The sequence below is a fragment of the Anas acuta genome, chromosome 17 (assembly GCF_963932015.1).
Source record: "Anas acuta chromosome 17, bAnaAcu1.1, whole genome shotgun sequence".
In the NCBI taxonomy this organism is placed as follows: Eukaryota; Metazoa; Chordata; class Aves; order Anseriformes; family Anatidae; genus Anas; species Anas acuta.
The window spans coordinates 6,042,849-6,064,926 of NC_088995.1; the positions used below are offsets into that span (position 1 = coordinate 6,042,849).

A 22,078-nucleotide genomic window follows, 5' to 3' on the forward strand; every position below is an offset into this window, starting at 1 on the left:
TAGTTTCAGGGGGTGTTTTTAACTACGGATTATTGAAAATAATTTTTCTTTTCAGATTTCGTGCTTGGTTGGGTAGCTTATAGAAAAGGTGACTCATTTTCAAAGGTACTTTACTGGTGTAGCAGAGAAATCCCATGTTCATTCTATTACCATTCAGCGTGTTATTTTGAGGGAAAGCAAATGTCCTATCCAGTTGTAATATCAGTGAGATTTCAAGTGGTTTTAATAGGAAAAAGTCTTTTTCCCCCCTCTATTCTTCCCTCTCTTTAATACCAAATTATTTTCAAGTATCTCCTAAAGATGTTGTGGTCTCTGTGAAGCAATATGAAGTGACACAGTGGGGCTAATTTCATTAAACTAGGTATGGGAGCTTGGCAATAAGAAAATAAATCCTGATCATGGAAGAGTAAACCTAGAAGGAAAGTGGTTATTAAAGAAATTGAAATTAAGTCAAAAAAAATGAGAGCTGAACAACGTGTTACCTTAATTAAGTCCAATTTAGTGTTAGTTTAAATATAAAAGAGATAGAAGAGAAGACCACATGCCATAGAGAAAAAACACTAGTACAAATGAAGTTGTCATGGAAAAAAAGAAAACTTTCAGAAGGTGAATAAGAGCTGCAGAGGTAGGAGATAGGGAATACAATTGACTGAACTGCAAAGGTTTGTTTTATACTTGTCAATGCAGTTCCTTCTCTATTAGTAGACGAGTTGTGTGCCACCCGTTACAACTGCATTCACTCTTCAGGGACATCAAATGGGAGCCAGCATGTAGACGCTAAATTATTTGGAGAGGATTCAGTGATTGACTTAAATGCAAAGGGATTAATTGGTCTCTAAACTAGTCAATTAAAATGTACTCTGAAAGTGGAAAGATCACAAATGCATGGCAATGAATAAATTAATGCATTTTTCAAGGTTTTAGTATTTTCTACATGTTGTTTAATATGGTTTTGGATCATAAAATTTATTCCAGGAATTGCGATCATACTGCATAATGGGTGCATGTGAAATAATTTTCCACAGCCATCTTCTCGAAGCACAGCTGGCAGCAGGCTTACAGCATTATGTTCAATGTATATTAGTAGGTATTTACATCTTCTGCAGTCTCTTTTACAGATGATACAAGCAAAGGATGACAAATTTTCTCTGAAACCGTGCCATAAAATGAGTCGGGTCCAGGTCTCTCCAAAAACTCAGGCCCATCATGTGTAGCTCATTAAGCTTTATGCTCTTCAACAGGAGGGTGAAGGACATCATACCCTTAGCCAAAAAAGTGCTCAGCTCCTTGGTTCTTGACTGAGGTGTGCAGCACTAAGAAATGCAGGGAGATTTAAGTACTTTGGGGATTTTCTTGTTGTTTTTAATTCAGTCACCGTGTAGTTGTTGTTTTTTTTTCGCTTTTAGGGGACAAAAAAGGCATTCATTTTATGGGAGTGCTGTCCTCTGGCTAAATGTGAGAGTTTGGCTGCAAGTCCTAGGAATATTAAAGCTCTCTGTCAAGTTTCATATCACTTCATGTTCTGTAATTCAAATGCAGGCTTGGTGTCCTAGCTTTATAATCATATGAAGGTATCAGAAGATTTGTTCTGGGAGAGAAACGAACACAGAGGGGAGTCACGTCTTCTCACGTTTGCCATTGTCATTTTGAAATTGATCTGGGATGGTCACAAGGTAGCTCGCTGTGTGCTCGGGGGGAGCCTGGCTGCCTCTGTAGCAGGGAGCTCACAGAGCTGGAGTTTACCTGCTAGATAAACTAAAATATGGCTAATACTGAAAAATAGATATATGTATTTAATGCCTGATGGGGGTTTGTGGTTTTTTGTTCAGTTCTATGTTAAAGATTCACATAACCTTATGATATAATGCATTTACTTGTATTTTTTCCTTGAGGTGCCTATTGCAAGCAGCTGTTTGAAGGTATAAATCAAAACTACATTAGTAGTTTTTAGGTTTCTTCCTAATTTTTCTATGTCGAAGAAACTAAGTAGCATTGTTGATACAAGTTGTGTGAACGAGACAGATAAATGTAATTTCATCTTCACTGAACTTAATGACAACAAAGTACAGGCTTATGTCCCTTCTTTCCCTTCCAGTTGCCCTATTTGCTCAAGAATATTCTTTCTGAATGGCCTTAATCTAATATAATGCTACTTTGGATAATAGCATTCAGCTTTCGTGGGGGTGAAGAGAAGAGTGGTGCATTAACCTACATTAGCAGACAGCAAAAATAAGCGTCTGTTCAGAAGCCTTGCTGAAAAGGGGAGTGGTATTTGAGATGCTGTGTTTTTATTTTTATAACTTAAACGTCAAGTGTGCTACATATTTGTGGTCTGGTATCTTCGTTGTGGTGACAGAGCCTGTGTGCATGTCTGGAGAGCATATTTGTGAGTGATTGAAAAAGTAATTTCAATTGAGATCCAGCAAATTAATTGTAGTGTCTATTAACTTGTAAAATACTATGGATTGATATTACTGTGCCAGCTCTTCTTAAATTAGTCAAAAAGCAACGACGAAGAAGACTGCATGCTTTTTAGAAAATTAGTTTCCATTATTATTAGGGACATTTGTCTTTTTTTTTTTTTTTTTTTTTTTCCCACAAGACCTCAGGTTTCATTATTTTTGAGCCCCAGTTTTGGGATTTATCTCTAGCAATCTTATAATCTTTGAAGATTTGGAAAACAATAAATTGAAGGCTGGACACGAGCCATCCATCTATTTCAAGACGTTGCAAGAAGGAGTGCTGAAGTAGCAATGTCTCGTGTCTGCTTCACTTTCATTCCTTGCGCTATTTGCCATCTGAGAATCATCGTATGTTCACGTACTGTTTCCCCATATATTTTATGCTTTCTGCTAAGGTAGCTGTAGGATCAAGGCTCTGTAGCCTTGTTAGAACAGTACTGGGGCAGTTTTTTCAACTAGCTGTTCCCACACAAAGGCAGTGTTTTCTTGGTTACTGAAACAGAGAGCTATGTTGTACAAAGATGGCCACATATATAAAAAAAAACATTGTGGTATTTCAGATTTTACACACATAATGATATAGTAGCTCCCCAAAATGCATACAGTAGTGTTTATATATGTCATAGTTAGTATTCACTCAAGTTGCAGAGCTGTTGTGAGTGATGGTTGTTAACAAACTGCTCTTGAGATCAAAGCCTTTTTAGGGCAGAATAGAGAGTTGTGCACCTGAAATCTGTAGCCTTCAGAGCAAATTTTGACATAACTGTCCAAATATAATTTAAGTGTGTTTGGGTTTTATTTACTTTTTCCTTTGGAAGATATTTTGTATTATCCCATATAAAAAATCTTTTCAAAAATGTGTATTTTTAATCTTTTGGAACGCAAAACAGAGATGGGTTTACAGACATAGCTGTGCCTTTGAGTGAATCTGTGTCACAAGGGTGCATTTAAAAAAACAATAAAACTGTCTAACATGCTTTTGAATTGCCACCTAATACCAAAGGACTGATAATAACTTATGGCTTTGCTTCTAGAGTAGTAGTAATGCTACTTAATGCGCTTACTCTTATGAAAACAAAGCTCCTAGTGTAAATGTGGCTTGATACTCCGATGTACCTGTGTGTAAGTATTCTTTTCCTTTACAAGCTGAACGTGATTAGATCACTACCTTGCCTTGGTGCGGTGATAACTGTGTGCCACAGCTGCCGGTGGCAGAGCAGCGTGACGCCGCTGGCAAGGGAAGGAAGGTCGGTTTAATCCATGGTGCGACTGCTGAAAGCATCTTTCTGGGGGATAGTGGGAAGCCTCCTTGGCTCCTTCCGCTGCCCTGGGGGTCCGTGACCCACCGGTGGATTTCCCTACGGATGTGCTGGTCAGCAGTTTGATTGCAGCTCACTTCATGAGACAAAGTAATTGAGAGCTGTATTATCTGTGATAAAATTACTGAGGGAAGCGTAATTCGAGGGAGATCCAGAGTTTAAACTTCGCAGTACTGAGCTGTTGAGAAAAGGTCAGTTTATGCCTTAGGCTTAAAAAAAAAAAAAAAAAAAGGTTGGCCAGCCTCCATCAGCATTAGTCAGGCTTGTTCTTGATTTTAGGTTATTAACATTCAGAAGGATTTTTTTCAGTCCCAGTCTCCAGAGCAGAACCGTTCATGACAATTCGGAGGTGATCTTATGCCTGCGTAGTATTTAATAAAAAGCTAAGAGAAATAGCACAAGAAGAGTGCTTTTTCGGGATACCACATTACCTAACATGTAACTTACTCAGCTACCATGAGTATTACGTGTCACTGTGGATATACGTGCTGAGCTGGCTGCATTCCTGTTTTAAAGAGAGATCTTCCGTGGAAATGAATTTTCCCATGGAGTCTGTTTCAAACTGTCCAAACAGAAAGAGTCAAACAGGGAAGGTAGGGTGATGATAATGCAGGTCAGGAGGACGGGAATAGCAGCGATCTTAGAAACTGTATGCACAACTTTTCCTGATGTTGTTCTCTTGAGTATCCTAGGGCAAGAAAGATTGCAGCCATTCTGACAATTTTCTAGTTAACTATAATTCATTATTGCCAACTGGGCTTTTGTTTTCAAAATAACTGGGCAGACTGGTACTGTTAAGAGCAAATTCCTTATTTATTTTTTTTTTTTCCCTACAGAAGCTTAGAATTTTCAGTGAAAATGTGTGCTTATTTGAACATTAACTTGCATATCCCTTTAACATCCTTTGTTTTTTTTTGGTATGTTTTTGGATTTTATTGTAAAGACTATATATCATTTCTTGCAATAGAAGGGTGGTTGCTACAATTTTTATTTCCTGAATAGGCAGGATCCAGTGTCTTATCACAGTGATTTAATATTCATAATGCGTGTGATAAACTTGCAGAATCATTTTTTTGATAATGCAAATTGAAATAATTGAAAACAGCCGTAGTTCTAAGTCAACACTACTTTGAACTGCAACACAAATAAAAAGAAAATGCATTCAGTAATTATTGGTGCCTCAAGCTGTACATCATGGTATTTGGGGAGTCCAAGGTTGGAGTGCTGCCTCTGTCACCTACCTGCTGCCAAGAGAACATTATTTGGGATTTCACTGCAGAAGTTTTACTTGGTAGCATATTTTGTCGTTTTCTTTTGGCATTGAATAGATTTAATAAAAATTGGATTTAATTAAAGAATCCGTTTTTTTTTTTTGTTTTGTTTTTTAAGTATGCTGAATCTCTTTTAAGTTTATTTCACTCTGATAGAGTGAAACTATCTTTTTATCTCACCTTCTTATCTGCAGACAGTGTGTTTTGTAACCTGCAGCACCCTAAAGCTTCCTAAATGTTAACTGTTGGTAGGCAGATGCACAAAATCTCCCTGTGCTTGGCCACAGCGTTTGGTTTCCTGCTGTTTGATGTGCAGGTGGCATGCTGCTGCAGAGCAGGACGTCACATCGCTTGGTCTGAATGAGCTGTGCCACTGGGCCTGAAGTGCCAACTGAACAAACAGCGTTGCCTTACTCTGATTTTTAACTGGTTCGTTTTTATATTAGCAGGTATATTGACCAGGCTTTTCTTGCCATCTGTCATTGTCCTTTATTTCCACTTGGGGGTGCGAGGATAAGCCTCATCCTTGATCCAGGGGCTTTCAGTATTCCTTCTTGCTCCAAGTGGCATTGACCGAGATGGAAAGCAGGATTTGTCCCTGTGTGTAGCAAAAGGAAAAACTTAACAGTGGGCAGGCAGCCTAATGTCTAATTATTCAGGAGTGCTGTGTTAGCCTGGGTTATTTACTTGTTCAGTAACTATCAGCAGTCGAGGAATTACTGCAGTTCATCTTCAAAATAGTAATAATGAGATTTTTGATCAAAACAGCACATTCTTGACAAACTGCATGGTACACACCTGTGCAGCTACCTATAGCTATATCGTAAAAGTTTGCCTATTTCTGTACAGGTTTAAGGGAAAACTGGGGGGGGCTAGTGCTGCAGAACATATTCTTCCCTCCACAGTTTGTGTGGCAAAAGCTTGGTGGTCTTCTGTCTGCATAGGGGAAAACCCCACGAAGCTGGAGTGCTGTCGCAGTGCAATATTCTTACAGTGCCGAGCGCTGCGCCGCTGCTCTGTGTACAGCCCCATCCATCTTTATTAAGGACACGGGGAAAGAAAAGAAAACAAACATGGGACTATCTTAATCTAAGAGATCATAAACAGCCAGTGCAGAAATCACAGAGCAATTTGTCTGTATTCCTGTTAAGGTTACAGATGTTGTACGTGCCCTTTCCTCCAGCACAGACCCGCAGTGCACCTCGTACGCAGAGCCTCTGATAGAATTACTCGTCCAAGCACTCACTAATGCAGTGTGCAGCAGTTTCCCCTTGACTTCGTGGAGGTGTTCGTACCGCCGTTAGCCTTGCCGTGCTGCAGATTGATGTACCCATTTGAAGTATAAACACCCGTGTCACCCCACCTACATTGCTGTGGAGGGAAAGGACCGAAGGCTGTGAGAGGGGATCAGGGAGAGCAATTCTGTGGTGAGGCGTGATAGCCGTGGCAAGAGGTTTTGTCGGTGATGACTGAGGAAGTGTTGAGATAATAAGTCTAACACAAAAAGTGTTTAGATAATGCTATCTAAATGCTTGCTGCATTGTGAAACTGCTAGCACACTGGAAAAACGCTACAGGTAATTATATTTATTCTGAGTTTCTGGGTGCGCATCTCATACATTTAAAAAAAAATTCCAGCACAACATGTGAGACGACATACTGGGGTTTCTCCCAGGGTCAGTTTTCCTTGCACAGGAGAGCAAGGAGCTGGCTCTAGGTTGTTTCACCTATCTGCTGAGGGGCTGCGTCTGAGGCCACAGCACAGGGAACCACCGGCTCTGGTGGGCTGCCGACCACCTGCAGCAAGGCTGTTGCATTGACAGAACTCACGTGTTTGTCCATGTCTAGCACTGTTTTCCATTCTGGTTTTGTTGTGGTTTCTGCAGAAATGGTTACTAATTACACTATGTTTCTTAAATGTTTGTATATTGCAGGTTACTGAAGCCGTACCTCTGAATAATGCACTTTGTCTTCTTTCAGCCTGGCCAATGCTTGCAGTCCATCTGCTAGGCAGGGGATGCTACGGGTTACTTGTGAGCATGAGAAATAGCACAGAAATGTTTTGCTTCTCAGGCTGTATGTACACCAGTTATTAGACCAGACAGGTCCTGGTCTTGAGAAGGGGCCTGCAATCATCCCGCCTGCCTAATTGCTGTGTGCTCCCTGCTTGGCTCCGGGCAGTGGCAGCCAGCACTCGACCAAGGCAAAGCCTGGGAGAGGTTCTGGGGCTAGCAAGGGCCAAGGGCTGGTTCCAGTAAATCAGTGTGGATAATGCCTCCCTTTGGGGGAGAGATGAGGAAGGTTTAACCGTATGATCCTCTGGCTGTGCTGTTTCTTGTAAGGGCCAGAAAATGGGTCCCAGCCTTTTTTTTTTTTTTAATTAGCTGCTATTGATGAAGTCTCAGTTGCAAGTCCTCTTCTGCACTTGCAGTATGTGCGGAGAAGCTTCCTCTTTCAACACAGCTGCTTGGCAGATCCCTGCAGCACCAGTTCCTAAATTGCACCATTGTATGTCATAGAGAAGTGTCCTGCAGATGCGGGTGCTCTGGGAGCGTACCACTGCTCGTTTAAGGACGAGCATAGGAGCTGGGAAAGGTGTGATTAAAAGCCTCTCTTCTCCATTCCCAATACATTCAATCTGTAGTTGGAGGAGCTTTGTCAAATTCAGACCTCACTGGTGATATTTATATCCAGATTATTTAAAAAGAGGTAATTTTCAAACTGTGCTATTGATGTCCTGACATGTGTTTGTGCATGCTGGGGGCTGTAGGTGTCCAGGTGCTGCCATCTCCTGCCTGGACCATCGCTGTGACCCGCTCGTAGCTGTCCTGCTGCTTGAGACAAACCCAGAGGAAACCATCATTATGTTCTTGCTCTTATGTTCCCAGTTGGTGCCAAGCCTTTTCATGTGCTCTTTTTTGTATACCGCATCAACCAAGTGATTAGGAAAACACACCATCATACAAATGAGGCTAATGCTCACAGCTTACTGCTGCCTCTTTTTAGATCAAGCTTGTTAATAAAGCTGTTTTGGGGTAACTGTGATTTGGGGACTTTCAGATCCCAACCCTAATTTTGAGGGGAACTAGAACAGCAATAGAGATTATTCTTCATTAAACAACAACCCAAAAATTATTAAAGCAGTCAGTGGCTTTACTGACAATAGCTTGCAAACTAAAGGAGAGAAACATGACAGCCAGCAGCCTGGCAGCTTGAGCTCAACGTTCTGGTGCCTGTGTGAGGAAGGGAAGTTTTGAGGTGTGCTCCAAGAGAGCAAAAGTGTACCCAAGATGGGGGTTATATTTATGATGATAAACAACCATTTCAACAACTGTACCGGTGATGAGAGGGTTTTAGAACATGTAATACATACAGTCTTAATTTAGAGTAAGAGAGAATAACATTTGTCAAAGTGCTTCATATAATCCACGTGTGCATGTTCTCATTTTGTACATGCATTCAGAGCTCAGTTACAAAATGCAATCCTTCAGCATTTTTTTTTCATTGAGATTAGTTGTAGGGAAATAAGCCCTTTAAAATTTGAATGCAGACTAGCTCATTTTCCGTCAGGTATTTATATAAACCTACTACATATGGGAAAAGTAAGATAATAAATCCATCAGATGTTCTCCTTTCTCTGCCAATGTTGTGTAGTATAAACCTCATCATGTTTTCATAGTTCTCATCTGATTTTTATATATACGTAAATTTAAACTCATGTATTTCCTTTAAGTCATTTATAGTAACGGAGGGAATGGTGTTCAGAAAGATTATGGGAAGTCCTAAATGTTACATTAAAAAGAGATTTAGGTACCTTTTAGGTATCTCAGAAGTTATTTAAGGGAATGGAGATCCCAGAGGAAGTATCTGAAAGACAGTTATTGCCAGTTGCAAGTGATGAGGTGCCAAACTGAAGGTCTGATAAATGAAAATAGTCTTTATTGAAAGGATTTTCTGTGATAAATCTTGTTTGCTTTGTATGGCTAATAGAGGAGAAAACAAAAGTACCTGTAACACTTAGGAGGAGGACACAGATGTTTGCTTGTGTTACAATAAAAAAAAAAAAAAAAAAGATAACATTGCTATTTCTTTTTGAGGTTTTCCTCATCGATTTCCTTGCTATTAAAGCATAGTAGGATTAGTTTCCTACACAAAGAACAGATTCAAAGTTCAATTAAGTGAAATGACATGCAATATTTGTCACTGTGGAATTGCAGTGTGATTTTTTTCTTTATATTTCTATTAATAGAAGCCTTTTACTTAAGTAATGACTTTAATTTTAGTAAATAAGTCTCTTTCAGCAAATAGATTGGAAATAGTCCTTAAAGTATATGCTGAAGAATTTGCTGGCTCAAGACCACAGTGCTCAGCATTCTTAGAGCTTGGCCTGAATGCAGCTACAGCTGGAAATAACACAAAATATTCTGTTTGGGAATGTGACATCACAGCTGCGGCAGCTGTCAGTCACCTCTCAGGGAAAGAGAGGTTTTTGGAAAAAACACCTGTGAAAAGGGGATGATGAGTCCTGAGTGGCGTAGCAGAGGTACTGTATAGATTTACATTCCTTTAAGATGCTTTCAGTTTTCATAAAAGAGGGTAAAAGAATAGGTCTTACGAAAATCTGTATTGAAGTTTTGTGATGGGAAGTCACTGCAACTACCACTGGCTCTGGTGGCACTGTTTGTATGCCTGGACAAAAGAAAAAAAAGGAAAGGAAGGAATTAAAAACCTTAAACCCTAAACGGTAGCAGGCTGAGTAAATCCAGCTGAAGTCTTTATCACGAATATATGAAGTGTAAGGTCATAAAAGTATCACTAAGCATTTCCACTTCATACTACACCCGAGGCTTAAATAATTTTGAATGCTTCCAACATTTTTAAATCCATCAGATGCTTGGGCCTCCTGATTCCTGATGGGGAGCTCCCAGGGTCTGTGTGGCATGCTGTGCTGCCTGGCAGTTTGCTGAGGACGGCCATCCCGCTGTCACCCTTCCACCTGAGGACGCTTTGGCCCTTCTTCCTATCATTTGCATAGCAATACGAGCTCAAAAGCGTGATTGTAAAGCTGGTCTCGTTCCCTGCGCAATCCTTTAATCTGTGCAGAGAGAGCGTGTAACGCAGCTGTTGAAACGTGGTAGTGCTTCTGTTACTGTGCTGGTTCTGAGCCGCTATGAACTGGCAGCTCAAGGTGGCGCAGCAGACTTCAGAGAACAGGGGAGATGGCCTGGAAGCCATTTCACAGGCCTCTTGGTGCTTTGTGATAACTTCAAATGGCAGAGAGATAAGAGAAGGCACAGAAACAGGTAGGTTTATGAATCTGTAGAGATTGTGGAGTGGGATTCCAAAGCCTGACAGCTTCTGTTTCTGAATGCATTTAAATTTCAAAAAGAAAATCAGTCTGAACATGGTGCTGAGCATCTTCAGATCTCCAGCCTGATGTACCCTGTGTGGAGCTGTTGTACGGCGCCTTCCTTAGCCCTAGGAGAGCAGTAGGTTGGTCAGCAGCACAGGGCATGGAGAAAATGTGGTTGGAGGGCTCTAGCGAGGACTGGAACAACGTGTGGGTTTTAGAGCTTTAGGTTGAAGTATGTAGGTCTTGGTGTATGCCGAGGTGGTTCCGAAAAGCAGAGTCTGAGAGCTCGGTCTGCCTGCGAAATCTGGCTGTTGGTAAATTTGCTACATGAATTTCATCCAGCCATGTGTCCTGTCTGCAGTCAGGGTGATTTCTGCAGCTTGGTATTTAAGGAATTGTGTGAAATGTACTAAAGTCAGGAATGTCAGCAGGCTGGGGTGGACGTGCCTAAGCGGAATACATCACCGGGCGCTGACACTATTTTCTTGAAATAAAATTCCTATTTGTTACTCAAGTAAATATTCTACTCAGCATCTGCCAGAAGCTTGTTGGGAGTGCAGGAAGTCCCCAGGCCTTGATCTTTACAATTTTTGTTTTGAAAGCTGATCTTGTGGCACCGATGCTGGCACCGGAGGGAGCATAGCATTCCTGTGGGTGCTGGGGGCCACCCCAGGAGGAGGAAGAAAGGCTGAGGAAGAGGAGCAGGAAGGGCAGTGGGGTGCAGCCGTGCCTGGCGGGTTCTGTGCTCGCCGTGTATGCTCTGTGCGTGTCTCGTGCTGGCCGTGCTCCATCCTTCCCTGCTCCAGTGTGTGCTGCTGGCCACGCTAGTGTGGTTCTTCTGTGATGTGCCATGATTTCAGGAAACAAAACCGGACCTAGTACTGTATTTGGATATTTTTTTGGTCTGTAATTAGTTGTATGTTCTTTTTTTTTTTTTTTAATCTGGAGCTATTTCATTTTCTGAACTTAATCATTAATTTCAGTGTTAGCTGATTCTCTGAAAAAAATAGTGAGACGTATTCCATTCCCTGGAAAAACAAGCGAATCTTTTGTCTCTCAAACTCTGCTTTTGTCTATTTCTGATTCTGACAGTGTTTATGGTCGGTTGTGACTGTTGCATAAGACGGCACGTGATTTGTTCATGCCAGACCTCTTTGCAAGAGGCTTGAAAGGGTCCCTGTGTGGTCCCAGAAGGCTATTTTTCCTGCAGTTCAATAGAAGACAAGCAAGACTTTCACAGGCAAACACTGTAGGACGCTTGCAGAATCAGGAGGATTTCTGTCTAATATCCTAAAGACAGGAGTTGAAAATGACTCCTTTACAAATAGCTTTGCTCTCTCCTTTAGAGAGGCTGACCTGCTGCACGCAGAACTCATTGCAGAGATTATCCTCCCGCTTGATCTTACACCAGATTTCTCAGCCTTTTGTATTTAGTATGATCTTCTTTACATTCAAGGCTATTGTCCTATGTCAGGGAAGTAATGGGTTTCGATGGTATAGTTGGTCTTTTATTTTTGTGTTTCTTGGATGCACACAGTCCATTCCTGTTTGTTGCTTTTCCCTTTAATGTGGGGCAAGAAAGATGGGCGGGTAGGAATACCTGGGCCCCTTTGTTCCCTGTAACTTGAAATTTCTTTTCTTTGTGAAAATGGAAATCTACAAAACCCTTTTATTTCATAGTATTAAATAAATGCCACAAAGTGCCTCTGGGTACAGAATGGTAGCACCAAGGAAGTCTCGCTGCTCTCTTTCACTTAAGGGACATTTTCCCTCCAGATTTTCTCAGCTGACCATTTTCTGTTTTCCTCTGGAAATGTCTGAGGCTTACAGATGGCTAACTTGTGCTGTGGGATGAAAACTTGTTCTACACGATGTGTGGAGTCATACCAGGATTTAGTGAGATGCAAACAGCCTCCTGTTCCAGCCCATCAGTGCTTTGTTCAGAAAGAAGCAGTAGTTGAGCAGTTGGTCGTATTAAATGCAGTTGCCTGCATTAATCCGTTTTGGTCAAGGTAGTTAAGAGGTGGCTTGAAAATGATGGCTGGTCCCATGCCAAAGCCAGCAGCTATAAAACTACGCACAGCTATTGTATCGGACCAAAAAGTCACCGCATCATTACCACTGCAGCTTTGTACATTTTTCACTGATCACAATGATAAAAAAGCATGAAACACAGTTGTGCGTTTTTTTTTCTTGTGACTTTGTTGCAAGGGATATTTAGGTAAATAGTTGGCAATGATGGGAGTTACTTAATGGGTGGAATTAAGTAGGAAAGGCTTAAATAGCATTCACTTTAAATCAAATTTCATCATCAGTAGCTGATCCATTGTTCATTTTAGACCATTGCCAGCTTCTTGTAACAAATGCTTTTATTTCCTCTGATGGAGGTTCTCATGAGGTGTTGTACAAACATCTTCCTGTTCCTTCCCTATTCTTGTTCAGCTAGAATCAGTTTCAGAGTTAATTTTGAAGAACTGCCTTTTCTTTCTGAAGACCCTTATTTTTACCTCTTAAATCCTGGTTAAGGGCCTGTTTGTATGTAATGATCTTATTAACCGAACCAGCCTGGAAAACGCATCTTTGAGAGAGGTGCCAGCACTGTTAAATAGCTGTCCTGGAAGAGGTCGTTCTGTTGCACAAGGTCATCAGTCAGTCCTTGACACTGCACTCAGTAGCCACAAGTGACAAACCCTAAGAGTGTATTTTGAGCCAGTTTGGCCTCTGAGGCTATGAAATCACTCCTGTGAATTCATTAACATGCTAATTACATTTGTTTCTTTTTTTGTCTCCCCACATCTCCAGTGAACATTTGTCATGTGCCTTCACATTCTTTCTTCATGGGGAAAGCAATGTGTGCACCAGTGTGGAGATTGCTCAACACCAGCCAATCTACCTGATCAACGAGGAGCATATCCATATGGCCCAGTCCTCACCGTCGCCATTCCAAGGTAAGGGAGGTAGTTTGGGAACGTCATGTGCTTATCCTCACTGCTGTGTGGCTCCTGGTGATGTTATCTTCAGAGATGAATTAAAATAAGATTAAGGAATTCTTCAAATAGCTTAAATTTCTTTTCAGGAAATTGTGGACATGAGGCAAAATGTTGTTGGGACCTCAAAACTATAGCTAGCCATAAATTGTCTGCAAATTTTCCAGAGCTTTCTGTTCATTAATATGTTTTCTGAAAGTATGCATATATAGTAAATAAAAAGAAGTGTATATTTTTTGTTAAAGGACTTATTATTTTAAAACACGAGTGCATTGATTCCATTTTCTTGCATGGTGTCTAGGTCAGTGGGTTCAAACCCGTGACTTTAATACTGCAGGGATACAAATATTGAGGGTTGAAGGTACATCAGAAAGAATGAAAAGTCTGATTATATATTTGCCAGTGTAAGAAATTAGGGTTTTACAGAACTAAGTTACAGCTTCTTAAAATCATGATGCAATTGCAGTGCAAATCTCTACCCCCCAAGTTTAGAATAATTCAGTCATCGAGTTATACTGTTATTACAGTCTGAAATTGTAATTTCAAAGTAATCAAAGCAAGAGATCTTTATAAAGTTAAACATTAAAGAAACACACAGAGATTAGAAAATGAGTGCTTATAAAAATTTTGTTGAAAAATGTTTCATTACAAAATGTGAAGCTTTGGCAGAAGTGTAGACACTTAAATCATTTAAGATTTTATTTCAGTGAGCTAAGTTGATTAGTCTCTCAAATCAAATACGACTAAAAGCAAAACTGAGTCTGAATAGAAGTATCTGTCATAGAGCAACTAGTTTTCCCTTTTTGTCATGGCTGTAGTATTCTTCAGGTACTGTTTCTATCCTTTTTAATGCTGAGAAGGCCCTAGTACCATGTGTTCTGGTAAAACAAAACCCTGTTGTTGAGTATCTGTCTCCCGTTATTGCTGTATATGGCCATACCTTTGCCATGGTGAGTATCATTCCAGTACACTCAATAACTTCAGTGTTGATATCATTAGTCTAAACTGGAAAAAAAAAAAAAAAGTTTTTTAGCTCAGTAAGTTTGCTAATGCAGCGACATGAAGCTTTAAATCCATGCCCTTACCTGATTTTGCAGTGGCTTTTCCCCGAAGACAGCTCCTTAAATCAGCACACAAATGGAATAGTGAGTCAAGCTAGGCACAGAATGCCTGATATTATTGGAATACACATACTGTAGACACTATTGTTTCTTATTTTGCAGTTTTGGTGAGTCCTTATGGTTTGAATGGTACACTCACGGGCCAGTCATATAAGATGTCAGACCCAGCAACGCGTAAGCTGATGGAGGAATGGCAGTATTTTTACCCTATGGTGCTGAAGAAAAAAGAAGGGATGAAAGAGGAAGAAGAGCTGGGATATGACAACGATTTCCCTGTGGCAGTTGAAGTCATTGTTGGTAAGTTTCAGTATTCTGCCTGAAGGATTTTCTTCTTCCACATGCTTAAAAAAAATCTAATTAATCAGAAACAGCTATTATAATTTTCCTATCTTCTCTTGTAGCTCTCTTGACACTGGAACATCTGACTAGTTATCTTGCCTCAAGCTTCTTTACTCCCTGTATCCCACATGCTATTATTCACATTATCAAGCTACTTGTTTCATCCCTGTACTGGTTGTAGAGGGCAGTATGTTTATTAGTATGTGAATTTTGTTAGCTCTTTGTATTTCAGATAAGTTTTGTCTAATTGACATTGAAAACAAGTAGAAGAGACTAGGGCTGCTGAATATTATATGGTATGTTTAAGACTTTTGTTCTTCCATTTCTTTCTAGGTGGTGTAAGGATGGTGTATCCTTCAGCCTTTGTTCTCATCTCCCAGAGTGACATTCCTGTGTCACAGAATGCTGCCAATACTGGAGGCCATATAAATGTGGGACAGCAGGGACTTGGAAGCATGAAAGATCCTGCTAGTACCTGTGGGATGCCACTCACTCCACCCACTTCTCCAGAGCAGGCTGTTATGGGTAAGCAATACACCCAGCAGGCTGCAGTCATTCTTCCATTTTTGTGTAGCTCATGGTGGGAGGAGAGTGTTGATTCATTGTTGTACAAGGGTGTAGTGAACGTACAGGAATATGTAGCTCATTTTGTACAGAGCTAGAAATAGAGCATTTAACTAGTTATTTGTGTTGGTGGAATAAAAATTTGCAAATACTAGCTACCCACGACAGTTGGGTTTTAATTAGGGGCCAGTCAAAAGAAATGCGCAGGTCTCTGGAACTGGTGACAGAGAGCTGGGCTTCCCAAATGGGGTCAGATATGGACTTGCATCATCTGCAAGTGGCACACAGAGTGCTGCATTATACTTGCGTTATACCTATTTTGTCTGGGTGGAGTATGCCCCTTGCAAGCGATTGGATCCATAGTAGTTGTAATCTTGGAAGCTATCCAAATATTTGGTAGGTAGGGTGCTAGATCCTTAGTATTTCACTTCTTAGAAATAAATAAATATATCCTCTTGCTCCTCAGAAATGAAAATAAATATATATACAGTCTGTTGTCAGCCAGGGTACAGATGAGATCTTCACATTAGTTGTTGTTAGGTAGTTATACTGCAACAAATTCAGGATTGCAGTTTCAAGTGAGTACTAAGGAACAGAGGAGTCATACATTTGTGTGCAAACGAGGACTTTGGAATAGAGGAGTAAAATATATGCTTGTGTGCAGACATCTAAGATGAAGAAGTAAAAGAAAAAACGGGACTATCTGATACGGGAAAAAAATAAACTGGCTTTTGTTCAAAAAAATGTTTTCAAGGCATGTTTACAGCTATTTTTTTTTCTGTATAGATTGTCTTCTGAACATGCTTTTTATGAACCTACCAATTAATAACAGAATCACAAAATAGTTGAGGTGGGAAATGACGTCTGGAGATATCTCATCCAGTCTGCCTGCAGAAGGCAGGGCCAGGCAGAGCAGGCTGCTCAGGACATCATCCACTTAGGTTTTGAGTATCTTCAATGTCAGACACTTCACAGCCTCTCTGGACAGCCTGTTTCAATAGCTGACTGCTTTCACAAGAAAAAGTTATTTCTCATGTTTAAATGCAATTTCCTGTATTTCAATTTGTGCCCACTGCCTCGTCTCCTTTCAACGGGTACCACTGGCTGTATCCTCTCTGCTCTCCGCAGCAGGTATTATTTATCCACATTCCTCCCCCAGCTTTCTTGCAATTGCCTTGTATCTTTTCTTAATAATGATTTCACAAGCACTGGCATGTTTTATGCTTTGCAAATGAAAATTTTTCGGAATAGAGTTCTCAGTTCTCAGATTGTCTCAGTTAGCAAAATTGTTAGAGACCACTCCCCACTGGACAGCCTTCTGCCAGAGGCCTCTCAGAAACATTTCAGCCTTCATTGCAGTGGAATCTTCAATACACATCTGTCAAGGAGCATCTGTTCATGCTGCCCAAAGTACATGAGTGGAATAGTGGATTTAAACTTTATTACTGAAAGTATTTGAAGCAGTTGCAAAACACTAAATACACTTTTTTGAACTTGTTGATTAGTGTCTGCCATGACAGAGCAGGAGACATGAAGTTCCTACAAGTTTCTGGGAGAGTAAGCTCCCAGATGGGGCTGAGGAATCCTTTCAATACCCTCATGGAGGTGTAGGGAACTACTGGGCTGGCTTAGTACTTAATAGATACCTCTGTCAGATGAAGAAGATCAATCTCGATGCAAAACCCAAGAAAATCATCATCATCTCCACTGCCATGGAAGTACTTGTCCATGAACAGTGCTTGTGAATGAATACAATAAAAAAAAAAAACAGAGTATCTACTGCTAATAATTCTACTCAAGTAGAATCTGAGATATAAACTCACCTTGAATAGTATTTTTCAAGGCAATTGATAGTTTAAATATGCAAAAAGCAAGTTACTTTATTAGTAACTGAAGCAAGACAATCTACTTCTAAATAATCTATGGATTGTTAAAGTATCTGATGCAGATTAAAATGTGCAAAATTGCCATTGTATTTTCAAATTTTTCAGATCCCTAAGAAATGCATATATCACAAGCGAGTTCAATGCTTAAAAGCTATTAACATCTAAAAAATGTTCAGACCATTCAATCTGGCACCTGCAATTTCTGTCAGTTCTCTGCTGTTGTTTAGGAGGGCGATATGAAACTGGTGCCTCCCCAGTGAATAACGAAAGGATTCCATTATATTGTATCATTTATGATTTTAAAAGACCTTAACAAATTGGAGAAATGGATTGGAAAAATACGGCATGCTGTTTGGAATTGGTAAATGGGATACATAAACTGGGTTAATCTGAGGCACATGAATAATCCTTCAGTTCTGCCCTGGACTGGTAAAAATGTGATTGTAGTTCCGTGTCCAGTTTTGAGCATCATTATTAAACAAAGATGTGGACACACTGGATGGAGTCCAGAAAAGCGCAGTACGAATGGTTATAGATTTTGCAAACAGGGCCCACAGGGAAAGATGGAAAGAATTGAGGTTGTTTAGTCTAGAGAAGAGAAATTTGAAGGAGAGACAGTGAAACAGTCTTCAGAGACATAAAAGGGAAAAAGACTAATCTTTTCTCTGCAACCAGTAAGTAATGAATCTAAACTAGAGCAAAGCAAATCTAGGTTAAACATGGGGAAAAACTTTCTCTGAGTAAGGATAATTAAGTGTTAGAATAAATTGGCTGGTGGGAAGCTACCATTAGCAGAGAGGTGCAGGGGTTGTTTCTTTTTTTTTTTTTTTTTTTTTTCTTTTTCCTTTTTTCAATTCAATATTTGGTCAGGGATGAAATGGGATAGACTTCAGTATCTCTTCAGTATGCTCTACCAAGCATACTTTATATGATTGGATCTAAAGTATGGAACAAAACAATTTGCCACTGAAACTACTAGGGAATGGGATTTTTTCACGTGTAGGAACAGGGTGCAGCAGTGAGATTACCCAGTGACCACTGGTGAGTGGCTGTTTACCTCCTGTTTTATTTACACCATTATATGACAGTTATTTGGATGTCCATTTGTGTTCCCGTATCTTGTCAGTGATTTTCATGGCTAGAAATTAGTGTCAGAGTATGAGAATGAAACGTTTGTGCCTGCTGTGAAGTGCCATTTCGTACTATGGCACATGTAGCTGCACTGTGTGTATAAACATACTACAGAATTTTGGAAAGCAATAGTTAATGCATTCAAATGTAATTTCAAAGCTCTGGTAGCCCATTAGTTATCCTCCCTTACCTCCTATCTCCCCCTGTCCATTGCACTATTTTTTCTTAACCACCACTTCTAACTCTCCTGCTGTTAACTTACACAATGTGTATGTGTGTGCGCTGTTTGTTACCAATATGTCATGGTCATAAACAAAGTAAAACATTTGAAAGCCAGTGAAACAAATTGTCAGAGCTTCTGGCCTAAGCATGTCTGGGAACGTGTTTCAGACTGCCTCCTTCTTATTAGAATTCTTTGCCAAAAGAGAAGCAGGAAAGTTCCGACTGGAGGAAATAACTGTAAGCGTGAAGAATGAGAGAAGATAGAGAGTTAGGCAGCTTGTGTGCAATTTTAAAAGGTGTATTTTAAAAAGTGACCTAGTGGAAATCAGCAGAACTGCCTTGTTAGATGCAGTGATGTATGGCAGTGAATATTTTCAGCGTTTCATTCTTAAGGCTTTTAATTTGAGTCAGGCAGAAGGACAAAGTGTTCTGTACACTGATTTGACCTTGTTAAAATGCGGCATATCCTTACTTAGTTTTCCATCCAGAGCACAGAATACAGCGTTACTCAGCTGCCAGGCCAAATGAGCCTAAAGCTCCCTCTGCTGTTCCAGTTTGGGTTTTTAAGGACGACTGTAGTAGACTTCCATTGATATGAACAAAAACATTTCATAGTAGAGAAAGAAATATCTGCTTATTTATCAATAACTGATAAAGTTTCTGCATCACAGACAGAAAGAAATGAAGTGTGGAATGTAAATTGGAAATTTCAGGTTATTAACTGTTGGAGTTATATTTTCACTTGTTATCTCTTCAATAATCATGCAGTATTATTGAGAATCTCACATATTACGTTGCTAGTGTATACTAATCAGTTGTTGAACAATTTCTGTAATGTACACATTCAAATTGTAAGGTTTTACTGAAGCAAGTTTTGATTCTGATATATCAATTCAAGCATAACTTAAAGAAATAGTGTCACAGTATTCCATTCATTTCTTCATTGAGGTTTTATCTTGAGTATAAACAACTGGTTCTTGCTTTCAAATAGTATACATAAATTATGCTCTAACATTAATTCTTAATTTATATTCCAGGAGAAAGTGGATGTTCTCAGAGCAGTATCAGCCATTCAGCTGTACAGGAGGGGACAGTCAGTGTACACAGTCCAAAGAAATCAAGCAAGATTACTCCAAAATTTCACAATCATATGGTTCACCGTGTCTGGAAGGAATGCATCCTCAACAGGTCACAGTCCAAGTAAGGCAGCACTCCTGATATTTTTTATTATTAATAACACATAATATGTAGTTGAAACGTTAATAATTGTGCCTTAGATAATGCTATTCTGACAGAGTTTTTTTGACACTAATCAAAGCTAATGATGCAGAACAGCATTATCAAAGAAAATTTGTTACTGCATTCAGCTGAAAACTCCTAACACTATTAACATTGTGTTCGCACTTGCATATGTTAATTGCGATAGGCTTTGAGGTTAAAAATCTATAGTAGGTGCCTTCAGCTAGATTATTTTCAGTTTTAACGATTGCAGTGTCTCGCTCCAGTTTTAGTTCCTAGACTACAAGTAGTGAAGAACAAAGAATATACGTTTGATATTTAGAACCCTATGGGTAATATTTGTGAAGCATTACGTTACATACGCTGGACTAAAATTCCAATCAATAAGGATATGGTAAAGTATTTCTGTTAGTATTGTATGCCTTGAACTTTAAAGTCTATTCATGGCATGATGTGCCCTAAAAATCCTTATTTTTTCAGTATTTCCATACAATTTACTCATTGGATACATCAGAAGAATTTTCAGATGCAGTTTAAATTGCTTGGCCTTTGTTTCTTGTGTTCAAACTCCAGACAAAACTGTCTGTTTTAGAGCTGGTAACATCCTCCCATACAAATCAAACTGTGAGTTTCTAGGTGTACCAGAGGGAATTACTGTTAAAAATGCAATTCTATTTCAAAGGTGAAGTAGAATAAAGTAATTTATTTGAGGCTAACGTGAATTTATGCATGTGTATTCTTTAAGTTCTGTTTTACACAAGGTGATGATTACTAAAATTGTTTATTCTTCAGGAGGAGTCAAATTACAACTGCAAATTTGGAAGAGGAAGTTCCTAACAATACTGTTTCTTGGGATTTTGTGGATCCAGTCCAAAGAGTCAGTTGTTCTTGTTCCAGGTGAGCTTCGAAGACAGTAAGCATTTCTCATATTGAAAGAGCATGTTCGATTCAAACAGCGGCGTGCTTTTCAAAGTGAGTTATGTTTTAGCTCCGTAATGAGGAAACTAATATCAAAACTGTGCACATCAATCACATTCAGGTGATTAATAAGCATCTCTTGTCATTGTCCACTTGCCGTACTTTCCACCTTAAGTAGAAAAATGATCCCAGACTAAAGAGTGGGGACTAGAATCCCTCACACATTTCTCATTTGTAATGAGCTCATCCTTCAGGCCTTTCAAATAGAAACGCTGATCCTGCCATGCTGATTAAATCCTTTGGTATCTGGTTGTTTGATTTGTTTGTTTTTTTGGTTTTGTTTGTTTTTCTACTACAAGAAGGATCTACACTGGAATTACAGTCAATACAGTGGCTAGTGATGTGGCTGAAATGATTCTCTTCTTTTTGGCTGTTTTAGGCATAGCTGTTTTGTTGCTGTTATTGTTACTGTTTTTCTTTTAATAGCAGGGCAAGCTTGAGAATAGTGCTGTAGTTAGTGATATTGAAATTAATGTATTGTCTCACCAAATCTTTAAATGTGTTACCTGCCACAGCAGTCTCTGTAGAGCTTTAAGTATAGATTTGGCTGTCAGAGAAATTGAGGAATATAGCATTCTCTGGATCTCTGAAGAGTTGTTGTTTAGAAATTTCCATTGTACAAAATGAAATGAAGCATGATTGTGTCCTTGTACTTTTTGTGTTTGACTTCTCATGAAGCAGGTTCTTCTTTGTGTATTTAGAAGAAGAGATAAAGGGATGCAGTGGAACTGTGTGTCATGCAGAGGGCAGAGCGTTCAGTCTGGACGGACTGTGATGTATTCTAAATGAAAGCGTTGCTCTTCTGCAGCCTTGCTCTTTACTCTTGATTATTATTGGCTGTATATATGCTTAAGAATGTGGAACAGATAAATGTTTTGTTGAGATACCGAGTGTTTTCGGTAGAAAACTGAAGTCCAGACTTCCCTGGAAAGCTTGGGGAACCAGTAATGGAAGCCTGAATCTATAGATAGGTTCAGCTGCATTTCACACAGTTTCTTAACACCTCCGCTGATGACTACATCATGCTGAAGGTAGTAAATACAGCAACAGGGAAATTTAAACATTATGTTTGAAGTGAAGGAGGAACCTGATTTCAAACAGCAGTAAAAGTGTGCCATGCAGTTCTCTGTACGGCTGCAGAAGCTGGACAGCTACGGTCATATGAATATAATTGTTTCGTCATATGTGCCCATGTACTGTATAAATG

General features: G+C 39.6%; 1 protein-coding gene across 8 annotated transcripts in view; it reads left to right on the forward strand.

The window, feature by feature from the left end:
• MED13L (mediator complex subunit 13L) overlaps positions 1-22,078 on the forward strand; it is a 211,102-nt gene that overhangs the window by 144,247 nt on the left and 44,777 nt on the right. For all 8 annotated transcript variants that reach the window (XM_068654318.1, XM_068654312.1, XM_068654314.1 and 5 more), the window contains 5 exons: positions 13,207-13,352; positions 14,615-14,809; positions 15,185-15,376; positions 19,692-19,854; positions 20,686-20,790. In XM_068654318.1, the coding sequence (XP_068510419.1) occupies positions 13,207-13,352; positions 14,615-14,809; positions 15,185-15,376; positions 19,692-19,854; positions 20,686-20,790 (801 nt within the window). The remainder of the gene's footprint in view (positions 1-13,206; positions 13,353-14,614; positions 14,810-15,184; positions 15,377-19,691; positions 19,855-20,685; positions 20,791-22,078) is intronic.